The sequence below is a fragment of the Uranotaenia lowii genome, chromosome 1 (assembly GCF_029784155.1).
Source record: "Uranotaenia lowii strain MFRU-FL chromosome 1, ASM2978415v1, whole genome shotgun sequence".
Taxonomy (NCBI): Eukaryota; Metazoa; Arthropoda; class Insecta; order Diptera; family Culicidae; genus Uranotaenia; species Uranotaenia lowii.
Genome location: NC_073691.1, coordinates 151,276,634 through 151,289,257, shown reverse-complemented (window position 1 = coordinate 151,289,257; position 12,624 = coordinate 151,276,634). Strand labels below are relative to the sequence as shown.

At 41.3% G+C, this 12,624-nt stretch overlaps 1 protein-coding gene across 1 annotated transcript; it reads left to right on the top strand.

Annotated features, from left to right (window-relative positions):
• Positions 1-6,737: 6,737 nt before the first annotated feature.
• Positions 6,738-12,038, top strand: LOC129738030 (uncharacterized). Its single transcript, XM_055729204.1, has one exon. The coding sequence runs from the start codon at positions 6,738-6,740 to the stop codon at positions 12,036-12,038; it is 5,301 nt and encodes a 1,766-aa protein (XP_055585179.1).
• Positions 12,039-12,624: the final 586 nt, after the last annotated feature.

Genomic DNA, 12,624 nt, shown 5'->3' with positions numbered 1-12,624 from the left:
CCATCTTACAGTGAAAATAGAAGAGCTTAATACTGATCCGATAAAAATACGATATGAACAAAATATTACCACGAAATATGATCATATGGCATACCTAACTATGTTTCATGCAAAAGAACTAGTGATAACTAAAATTTCAACAAAATTTCAAACTTCAAAAACTCAAAAACTTTTTTGTTTTCGTGGAAAAAATTCATGTGCTCTCAAACCCTTATTTTAAATGTTTATTTATCCTGTCTTTCTGGAATGCGATCGGCAAATCATACTTATCGAGGATTAAAAATTTCGAAGTCTCTATTCATGTTTGGTATCCGGAAATCGTTAAAGCGTTCTCATTTTTTTTAATAATCAGTTAGTCAAAACTGTAAATCAACCTTAAATCAAATATAATAGAAATCAATATTCACCACACTTGTTTTCCTCATATAATGAGAAGGCGACACCATCAGCATCCTCTAGCGGACAAAATGGAAGCACTAATTCGCGAAATTCGTCTAACTTGTGAATAGCGTGTATTCCGGACTCGACTTGATCAGGGATGCCAGTTATAATAAAAATCTATAAGAATCAACTAAAAAATTTAGGAATTTAAGAAGATAGTTCCATATAATACTTGCAAATATTTCTGAACAAAATATGGATCTCAGCAATTACTTTTAATTACTCTCCTTATTTGATGTTAGGATTCGTGCATGACCCGCTCACGTTTCGCGACCAATATAATCCGTAAATAGTATACTATAGCTCTTAAACCGCACGTTTTTCGTACAAATTCACATCTGATTCACTTGGAATACCTGAAATGGATTAAGGAACCGCTTCCAAAATAAAACTTTGCGTCATCTGTTGACCGAAGACATCGCAGTTGGTTGGCAAATTACACAAAAATATGAAAAAAAAAAAAAAAACAAAACAGATAAACGCCTAATAAACTGATTTTATAAAAACAAGAAATCAATAAAAAAAAAAGCAATTATTATTACAATGCCAACAAGATATTCCCAACCATTCACTCTTTGTACAACTTCTTACTGAGGTAAGAGAGAGGTTTGTTTTTTTTTTATGAGTCTAGGCCCAGTGAACGAGCACTATATGTCTTGTTGGTTTCGAGGATTTTGCTGGCGGCGAAAAAGATTTTGAATTCAGACACATTAGATCACATTTCTCAAATAAGCGGAATTCAATTTTTTTTAAGTGTATACGTGAACTCAACAAAAAGTGATGAAAATATGTTCGGACGGCATCCCTGATCAGTATTTTGACAGCTCCAGATTTACATTTTGAAAGGGCACAAATTGATATTATTTTATTTATTTTTAGAGACAAAAGTGTGCAACAGAATTGTTTTGTTCTTCCTTATTTAAACCAATTGTACTGAATTAAAAAAAAACTCCTCCGAAATTAGATATAATTATTGGAATTTTTTTTTTTTACTTTGTTTTTGAATTTTCATTTTTTTTTTTTCATAAACATATCAATATTTGATTTTCGTCGCTAAGCTTAATTTTTTTTATGTTAATTAAGCTTCTGCTTATTTTTATTTGCCGTTTTGTATGACATATTCATAATTAGAAGCTTTACTTTGAAAATCAGTTCAAAAATATTCTATCAACCATTCCGCAATTATTCCACCTAGTTGCGCAGCCATGAAATGAAGTTCCTATAGTCGAGTTTTTGAAAAATATAAGTTTTTCCATTTTTACGTACGTAAGAGGTGTAAATGCACCTTTACTCTTTAAGTGCTGGCGGAAATTCTCAATGCATGCTTTGAAAAAAGTCTTAAATCTGTGCTGGCTGATTTTATCGTGGATGTCGTAATGGGCGATGGAATCGAAAAGTTATTCTTTATCTCCTCAAGAAAACCCGTAAGATCTGTCATAAGTTGGAAAAAATTTTTAGCTGAACTAATGGAAAATCATCACCTAAATTCGGCAGCGCCTATTCAAGTTTTTTTTTAGATATTTATGAAGTCATAATAAATTAGTCATTTATTACGAATGCGCAAAATCAAATCAATCACGATCTTCAAAGGTTTGGATGACGTTTTGAAAATTGTAAAAATTTGCGGTGTTAATAATGTATATTTATTCAAAAAGAAATCATTTCACTTTCCGCCTTTTCGATATGCTACGCCACACTTTTTGCGATTCTCGGTTGAAAAATCAGGACACCTGGCATCTCTGATCAAACCCCCGAAAAAATTCACAGTGTAGTACTTCCATTTCTGTCGCCAGATAGCGCTATTCGTGTCTCCCATTTTCTCGTTAAGTGGTGTATATCGGTTTAAGTATATCTGCTTAAATACTACAATGTTTTAAATGCGGAAAGCTATTCACAAATATTTTTGTCAAACTAAAAATGTAACAAAAAAACATTTCGTTATTTTGATGAAATGATTTTCAATGTTTTCAAACCAATCGTTATTCAAATAATATTTTCAACGAAATTCGTTCTTTTTAATGTTTAAAACATGGATTGGCTTATTAAATAACTTCTTTTGACATTTCTCTTCAATTTTTCCTTATTCAAATGTTCAAAATGTTGAAGACTCATCGATACTCATTTATATCATGATTAAATCATAAACAGGGAACACGTTAGATGCTTATGTTTCTGATCAAATGCGGAAAGTCGTTACCTAAATTTTTCAATTGAAATTGTTTAAAATAATCAACATTTAATGTTTTGATATGTGATCACGTTCCCTCCTTTTTCTTGAAAAAAGTGGTAAAACGTTCTATTTGGACTTGTTTCCTTCAATATGGTTCTATTCAACATTTTAGTTATTACAATCTTTTTCGGAATTTTTCTCCAAAATATTTAAACTGTTACATTTTTATTGGTTTTTAAATTCCTACAAAAATATGATTTAGAACACCAGTTTGAATATCATTTCGAAATTCTCATATAATTGAACAACAACTATTAGAGATATGAAAATGGAAATCAACTTGATAGATTGACTTCTAATGTGTTTTAGTCATTATCACCTTTCAAAAATGTTGTTTCTTACCTGATTAAAATGTTTTAATAAATATAAATTATATTTCAGGAGAAAAAGCTATCAGCATAACACTAGTCAAAAGTGTTTCCTTATTATTTCCTTTCCCTCACATTCCCTACAAAACTTTTTGCAAGGATGCAGAGGTGACCTCGGTCCTTAAGCACAAAGTTGTTCTTTTATCCCTTTCTCATTTTTCTATCCTATCTATTGACTACTAGGACGTGGCCGGCGCCGTTATTGATGTTTAAAGAGAGAGCATCAGTTTTGTGCATTGTGAATGTGTAGCCAATCCCAGGTTGCGTTCATTTGACCTCTGAGCAAAATTGATGGCCTCGGTCAATCACGGAGTAGCAACCATTGGCGATGTGGAACTTGTTCTACTGAGCCACGCATGCGAACTTGGAATCCGAAATGTATTGACTTGTATTTAAACCAAATTAAGAAATCAATCACAGAGTATACTAGAATACTTATAAATTCTTTATCCAGATATCTTAAGGAGCATTTCGGGTTCAATGATTCAAGGTGGATGTGAGTAGTCAATCAAGTTAAGCTAAGCTATGAAATTATTTTCACAAAAACTGTAAGAGATTTTAACAAAAAAATTCTCTAACGTATACAAAAGAGATGTCCGTTCATGTGCATATAGTTTTTAGACTCCTATCTATTGGTATATGGGAAATAATGACTTCATTCCTTAATATGCGCATTTAGCCCGCCTCTCCCCTATCGTGAAATGCGGTAGCTTCGATCAAAACGAAAAGGTTTCGGAAAATCATCAACGACTTAATTCAAACCTCGCATATACATAATAAGCTCATGAACCTATCGTTAATTCGAGAACCATAACCATCTTCAACTGAACATCTGAACAACATCTGAAGTTCGTTCTTAAGGTGCCACAATAAAATACATTTTTTTTGTATTCTTATACGGAGTATACTCTATGCCCACCGGAAAACAGTCGGAATAGGTTATCATTCATTTTAAAATGTTTTAGAAGAGGCTCTTAATTTGTTTTACTTGAAGGTCATAAAATAATGTTTTTTTTCACTCGGAGTCGTTTAAGCGTCGGCTCATAGGAGTTCAAGTAGGCGTTGCCTTGTAAGAACGTCAAAATTTTCGCTTTAAGATAATTAGTATTTCCTGAAATAAGAAGATGGTATAAAAAAGATTAATAGAACATTATTATTGTGAAGTGCGCTATGATGATAGCAAAATCCCGTGAATATTTCAAACACTAAAATGATTCGAAAAGAGGCTTCGGAAGTTTGGGTTGCCAAAGTTTCCTGTACCAAACAAGCATCAGCCCTTGTTGGATTACTAGAGAGCGATGTCAGGCTAAACCAATAACCCTTCGTACGACCCTGGATCATTAATGAAGAAGGACGGTTCAAAGATGTCGAGATGCAACTGTCAGCATCTCTAATGAACAGCTGATTAGAAGGAGTAAAATGATTGTGGACTATGTTTGTCCTTTACCAAAAAAGAAGCCAAAATTTTGTATTGTATCCAGTCTTAGTCTTAAGAAAAACCGCCATTGGAACAGATGTTGAATTAGAATAGTAGTTTGTTAAATGTTGTCGTAGTTGAATAAATGTTTAAGTAAATTGTTTGAATTTCCGTAAAGCCGCGTTAAATAAATTGTGTCTAAACCCCAATTGTGACTTGTGAATAAATAGTGTAAAAATCCAAGTCAGTGTTTTGATAACCAAGCTCACAATCGCCGAAAGAGCTGACCCAATAGCTCCACCCAACCAAGGAATCCCCCACCGGTAAAATACAGTCCACGAAGGTATCCCGCACCCCAACATTTTGGTCCTTCGAGCCGGATCAACAAGCCCAACCAAACACACCACGGAGGCACAATTTACTATCGCCATTGCTTTGGATATTCCCCGAGAAGGAGACTCGGAAACCCGACACCAGGTGCGCGTTTCAACTCGCAAATTAGCAGCAATCACCTACGATCACCAGCTCACGAAACCCGTTGGTGGGTCTACACTTCGATTGCCGTCGTCAAAGAAGTTTAGCTATCGCCGTTTGCAACAAACAAAACGTTGCGTTTAGCACAACTTCTACACACCCGGAGTCACAACGTTGCACCAAACTCACCTGGAATATCGGCCTAATATCCACATCACCCAACTCGTCGGTCGAGGTAGCAGGTATCCAGCAATCGAGCCGCTGAAAACGGTTCTCCAGGTAAATTACCCGAGAACAGTTTATGTTCAGCCTATTGCTAGGATTTTTTTTGCATACTTCATCGTTTGTTTACCATTCTGCTTCCACATTCGTGAGAATTGAAGATTCTCACCAACCCCAACAACCGACGAGAGCAACATCTACAACACTACCACATCTGTACCGCGATTCCACCAACACTCCAACAAGGAACTTTGAAACCAACACAACCAACAGCAGTGATATCATCCTATAATCTCACTGCTCATCACCATCACCACCACGGCTCATCATCATCCCGCGCTCAACAGCACCATCGCTGATGATCATTAGCGCTGATCATCATCATCAGCACCAACGACGATAGATCACCTTATTTTCAACGAAATCCAGGAATCGGAATCATCTGGTGATTTATTGGTAATCCGATTCGTATCAGCTGATTGACTTTCATTCCCCCTGGGCCCAGAAAGTGCGGCTCAATTAAAAATTTGCCATTCCAAAGGTTGGAAGGCTCCATTGTTTTCACGGTCAAGGTCAACACAACATCGCGCACCATCTTACCTCGAAGCTGCTGGATCTGGAATTTTCTGCTGCAGGTCCCCGTAGCCAAGGGATCAGCACCTTCATTGTGATCATCTGGCCAGAAAACTTCGCGCACAACTTTAAAATCCCGGACACTACGCAGTTGTTAGGTGAGTCAACCAACTTTTTATCCGACGGAAGGAACGAACCAGCCGGTGCTGGCTTCAACACGAGACTAAACAACAATTATAAATCTCACGAACACAACCGTGCCTATACCGTTATATGTATGAATGAGTTTGAGAATTCGGTTTTGGTATTTATTCATGCAAGAGGCTTGCGTATGCACTAGAGAGATTGAGTGCAACTCAACATAAATACACTGGTCAGCAAAATTTTGGTTTCAAATATTTTTAAATTTGAATCCATGCAACGAGTTTTTCGGTCAGGTTAGTAGAACCTACAGTATACGTCCTGCCGAAGCTTAATAGACTGCAAATACTACATCGCCATTATTTTCCCATCATCCATCCTGCTATTCTGTTTGGTAACGAGGGTACGAACGAGTTGGCTATAAGAATATTTTCACACGGAAACCGAGGCGTGAAATTATTTCCTCGTATCGAAATTTGCGGCTAGGACGTGCATACCTGTAAAGGTGTTCAGCCTTATTTTTGTTAAGGTAAATTAAGCTTACAGTATATGTCCTTTGCCGAAGCTTGTTCAAATCTGAATACTACATCGTATTTTCCCCGTTTGTATCCTGAATTCAAATCTGATCTGAGGGCAACCATTCCAACCGCGAATAATATTGAGGAAAATCCACGTTTGAAGGCAACGCACGCGTATTACGTCAAGGCTTTCGGAAGTCGATCGATACCTGTAGAGGAGTGCAACTTTAGTTTCTTTAAAGTAAGTTAAGCTCTACAGTGTATGTTCATTGCCGAAGCTTGTTCGTAGTACAAATACTCACCTGTCATTTTATCACTGTGTACCACTGCGTGAATCCGTTTAACCGAGAACCATGGCTACTTCCGGCGCCCAATCGTCTACCAGAAACCCACCGCTGAGGAATCTCCAAACCAGATTGAAGGCAATGCTGGAGATGTTCAAGGCAATAACCGCGTTTTCGAACACTTTGGGCGAGGTTACATCTGTTCAGCAAATCCAAGTCAGGTTGGAAAAGCTGAATGAGTTATGGGATAAGGTCAACGATGCTATCATGGATGTAGAAATTCATGAAGAGTATTCGTCGAAGGAAGGCGCTTGTCCAGGTATAAGGTTGGACTTCACTACCCGTTACTACGATGCCAAGGCCAGCATGTTAGACCGGATCAAGGAGTTGGAAGGAAACACCGCGAACACCAGCGTTCTGCAATCCACCCGCATCATGGATTCATCCATTCAGCCAGTCACGGAACACGTTAGGCTACCCCAGATAAGGTTGCAGACTTTCGACGGCAACATCGATCAGTGGTTGAGTTTCCGGGATCTTTTCCTATCGCTGATCCATTCCAAGGTGGACTTACCGGACGTGGAAAAATTCCACTATCTAAAAGGATGCCTAACCGGAGAAGCCAGAGCACTCATCGACCCTTTGGCTTTAACGAGGGCCAATTACAACATCGCTTGGGAAACACTGATGACTAGATACAACGACAGCAAGGTTTTGAAACGTCGACAAGTTGGAAATCTATTCAAACTCCCGAAGGTTACCAAGGAATCGTCATCCGAAATTCAGGTGCTGCTGGAAGGCTTCGAACGTGTTGTGCAAACGTTAGATCAGCTGGTGAAGCCCGAGGATTATAAGGATTTGTTGCTGTTGGAGGTATTATGCTCGAGGCTGGATCCCGTAACTCGTCGTGCTTGGGAAGAGCACAGTGCGCATCAGACTGAGGACACTGTCAAGGATCTCACACAGTTTCTTCAAACGCGAGTCAAAATCCTTGCCTCACTACCATCAAAAGCCCAGGATACCAAGCAGGAGCCCTCACAGTTGCCTAAAAAGAATTTCGCCTCGAGAACAAGTTATAGCGCAGCTCAGATGTCATCCGGAACGTGCATCGCTTGCTCAGAATCTCATCTGCTTTACACTTGTCCAGCGTTTTCAAGGTTGAATGCATCCGCTCGCGACAAACTACTGAGACAGCATTCTTTATGCAGAAATTGTTTTCGACGTGGTCATCAAGCCTCAGAATGCAGATCTATGCAAGTGTGCCGTAAGTGTAGGGGAAAGCATCACACTTTAGTGTGCTTCAGAGAAGACGGTGGAGGTTATAGGAATCCTCAATCAGCATCACCCGCCAGAAGAGGTCAACAGTCATCTCATCCTGCAGAGACAACAGCAGGAACTGTCTCTTCAAATGTTGCCAGGAACAACTCGTCGACAATAATCCTCGCCACAGCAGTCGTTTTGGTTGAAGACGATACAGGGAAGGCCTTTCACGCGAGGGCTCTACTAGACTCTGGATCGGAGAGCAACTTCATGTCAGAGAGGCTCTGTCAACGGATGAAGATCTCCCGAAGGCGTTCAAATATCTCGGTACTCGGAATCGGCAAGGCAAATACAACTGTGAAATACCAGATTTCAGCAGTTGTGAAGTCACGCACATCTAGTTTTGCGAGAAATATGGAATTTCTTCTTCTCCCAGCGGTTACTGCAGATCTGCCTACTACTAGCGTGACGGTTTCTTCATGGAAGTTCCCACAGGGTGTGGAACTAGCAGATCCAGGTTTCTTCCAATCAAAATCGGTGGATTTGGTACTCGGCATTCAACATTTCTTCTCCTTTTTGCAAACCGACAACAAAATTCCACTTGGCGAGGGGCTGCCAATGCTGATAGATTCAGTATTCGGTTGGTTGGTCACCGGAGCAGTTGAACACCAGGGTTCAACTCGGCGCATCGTTTGCAATACAGCTTCTACAGTTCATCTAGACGAACTTCTCACCAGGTTTTGGTCGTGTGAGGAGATAGGGTCTCCGAACATATTTTCCCCGGAAGAACAACGCTGCGAGGCGCAGTTTGTTCGCACTATCCAGAGGAGTTCTGATGGACGATACACCGTAGGCTTACCGAAGAACGACGAGATACTTTCGAGGATGGGCGAGTCGCGTGGCATAGCGCTTCAGCGACTAGATGGCTTAGAAAGGAGATTGGCGAGGGATCCAGAATTGCGAAATCAATATAACCAGTTCATGGAGGAGTACGTGGATCTTGGGCACATGCGTAGGGCGCATGTAGGCCCAGAGAAGCGTTGTTATCTACCACACCATCCAGTCATCAAACAGGCAAGCACTACAACGAAGGTTCGCGTGGTATTCGATGCATCGTGTAAGAGCAGCAGTGGTGTTTCCCTGAACGATGCACTCCTGGCAGGACCTGTGATCCAAGACGAACTACGAGCCCTCATCATGCGTTGCCGAATGAAGCGGATAATGATTGTCGCAGATGTCGAGAAAATGTTCCGACAAATAGGTATCGATAGAACAGACATGCCGCTACAAAGCATTCTGTGGAGGAAAGATTCATCGGAGGACGTGAAAACGTATGAACTCACCACTGTTACATACGGTACAAAGCCGGCGCCGTTTCTCGCTACCAGAACACTGAAGCAGTTAGCCACAGATGAGCAGGAATCATATCCAATGGGATCTAAGGCAATAATGGAAGACGTCTACATGGATGACGTTTTGACTGGAACGGATAACGAAGAAGCTGCTTCAATACTCTGCGAACAACTCATCAGCCTAACGAAACGTGGAGGGTTTCGATTAAGAAAGTTCGCATCCAATTCGCCGACGGCCTTGCGATCAGTAGACGACGAAGACCTTGCGTTGCCGCATATGAAGGAGATACAACTGGATCCAGACCCGGCAGTCAAAACCCTAGGACTTGTGTGGCAACCTCGAACAGACATTTTACGATTCAACTTCACCATATTGGATACCCCGGAAAACGAAAGACTAACGAAACGAAAAATTCTGTCGGCAATCGCAATGTTGTTCGATCCACTTGGTATGGTAGGAGCTGTCACCACAACCGCAAAGATTTTCATGCAGAGGCTGTGGAAATTGAACGAGAAAGGAGAAAGGCTGGATTGGGATCATCCTGTTCCACGTGAAGTTGAACGTGAATGGCGGAATTTTCACCGGCAGCTCCACTTGATGAACGAGTTGAAAATTCAGCGATGTGCAGTGGTCCCAAATTGCGTTAAGATGGAGCTGCATTTCTTCTCGGACGCATCGGAGAAGGCGTATGGTGCCTGCGCATACATCAAGAGCATCGATGTTCAAGGAAGGATTTTCGTTCATTTACTAGCGTCAAAATCGAAGGTCGCACCACTGAAATGCCAGTCGATACCCAGGTTGGAGTTGTGCGGGGCACTATTATCAGCGGAATTATCCTGCAAGGTACGAGAGGCGTTGAAGGTCGAAATGGATAGGTTTTTCTGGACGGATTCAACTTGCGTGCTGCAATGGTTGAAGGCGATTCCAACGACGTGGGCTACGTTCGTTGCAAACCGTGTAGCGAAAATCCAATTAGCTACGGAGAACTGTGTTTGGAGACATGTTCCAGGGGTACAGAATCCAGCAGATCTTATTTCCCGTGGCTTATATCCCGATCAGATCCAGGAGAACAACCTTTGGTGGAATGGTCCCGAATGGCTACTGCAAAATAATTATCCGGAACAACCCAGCAGCTTTTGCACTGAGGGAGCAGATGCAGAAGTCCGGCATGTTGTAGTGAACCTGACAACAAGTCAAACCGATTTTGGAGCAGAATACGTTGGAAAATTCTCGTCGTTTACCAAGCTTATACGCTGCACCGCATACTGGATGCGACTGATGCGTATTTTGAAGAAAAATGAGACAAATCCCAAGAGTTTTCTAACCGTCACCGAGCTTAGAGACGCCGAATACGCTATAATCCGCCGAATACAGCAGGAGACATTTCCTGAAGAATGGAAGTGCCTGGTCGAAGGAAAGGAGATTCATCGAAGCTCACCCCTAAGATGGTTTGCTCCTCGAATTTCTTCGGAGAGCTTAATACGAGTTGGCGGCCGATTAGGAAAATCGGAGGAGTCGGAAGATACCAAGCATCCAATAGTTTTACCGGCAAAACACCCCTTCACAATTCTGTTGTACGAGTACTACCATCTGAAGCTGATGCATGCAGGTTCACAGTTGCTGCTCAGCTCTGTTCGTCTGAAATATTGGGCACTTGGAGGTAGGAATGTTCCTCGGCAGATTATACACAACTGTAAACAGTGTTTCCGCTCCAAACCTAGCCCCATTCAGCAGTTTATGGGTGAATTGCCTTTAGCTCGTGTCACGAGATCGAGACCGTTTTCCAAGACCGGTGTGGACTACTTCGGACCAGTATATGTTCGCTTAGCCCCAAGACGACCAGCAATTAAGGCCTACGTAGCAGTTTTCATCTGTCTGTGCACGAAGGCTGTGCACCTCGAGTTAGTTTCGGACCTATCGACGGATCGATTTCTTCAAGCATTACGCCGCTTTATTGGAAGAAGAGGATATTGTTCGGATATTTATTCGGACAATGGGACGAATTTCGTAGGAGCTCGTAATTTTCTACAAGAACTGCTGATTCATTTCCGTAACAGCCAACATCAGGAGAAGGTAGCCAAGGAGTGTGCGAACAACCATATTCAATGGCATTTTATTCCCCCCGCTGCACCCCATTTTGGAGGCCTTTGGGAAGCTGCAGTTCGTTCGGCCAAGAAGCATCTTCTCAAGGTTCTTGGAGAAAACGCAGTTTCTTTCGAAGATATGATCACGTTGCTTGTTCAAGTGGAGAATTGTTTAAACTCGAGACCGATAACTGCGTTAACCGATGACCCAGGAAACCTTCAACCGTTGACACCTGGGCATTTTTTAATTGGAGAACCATTTCAACAGCTACCAGGAAGGGATTACAGCGAAGTACCGATGAATCGGCTTAATCAGAGCCAAGTTATCCAGAAAAAGCTACAACATTTTTGGGATAGATGGAGAACAGAGTATCTCACTCAGTTGCAAGGGCGATACAAGAGATGGAAGTCACCTGTCGAGATAACTGTTGGGAAACTAGTGATCATCAAGGACGATAATCTACCGCCATGCCGCTGGAAGATGGGACGTGTTGAAAAGCTGCATCCTGGATCCGACGGTGTTGTTAGAGTAGTTACTCTGAAGACGGCTACAGGACCTTCTACGCGCCCAGTTGAAAAGCTGTGCATACTACCAGAATCATTTCAGCCTGAAGAAGATTCCCAACTTGCCCGTGAAAACCAAACAGATCAGACCTCCCCCTTGTGTTCGTGAGATTTCGTTCTTTTATTTTCAGAACCGCGAGCGATTCAGGATGGGCGAGGATGTTGGATTACTAGAGAGCGATGTCAGGCTAAACCAATAACCCTTCGTACGACCCTGGATCATTAATGAAGAAGGACGGTTCAAAGATGTCGAGATGCAACTGTCAGCATCTCTAATGAACAGCTGATTAGAAGGAGTAAAATGATTGTGGACTATGTTTGTCCTTTACCAAAAAAGAAGCCAAAATTTTGTATTGTATCCAGTCTTAGTCTTAAGAAAAACCGCCATTGGAACAGATGTTGAATTAGAATAGTAGTTTGTTAAATGTTGTCGTAGTTGAATAAATGTTTAAGTAAATTGTTTGAATTTCCGTAAAGCCGCGTTAAATAAATTGTGTCTAAACCCCAATTGTGACTTGTGAATAAATAGTGTAAAAATCCAAGTCAGTGTTTTGATAACCAAGCTCACAATCGCCGAAAGAGCTGACCCAATAGCTCCACCCAACCAAGGAATCCCCCACCGGTAAAATACAGTCCACGAAGGTATCCCGCACCCCAACAGCCCTGCTCCTGCCAACTAAACACGCACGGATCCG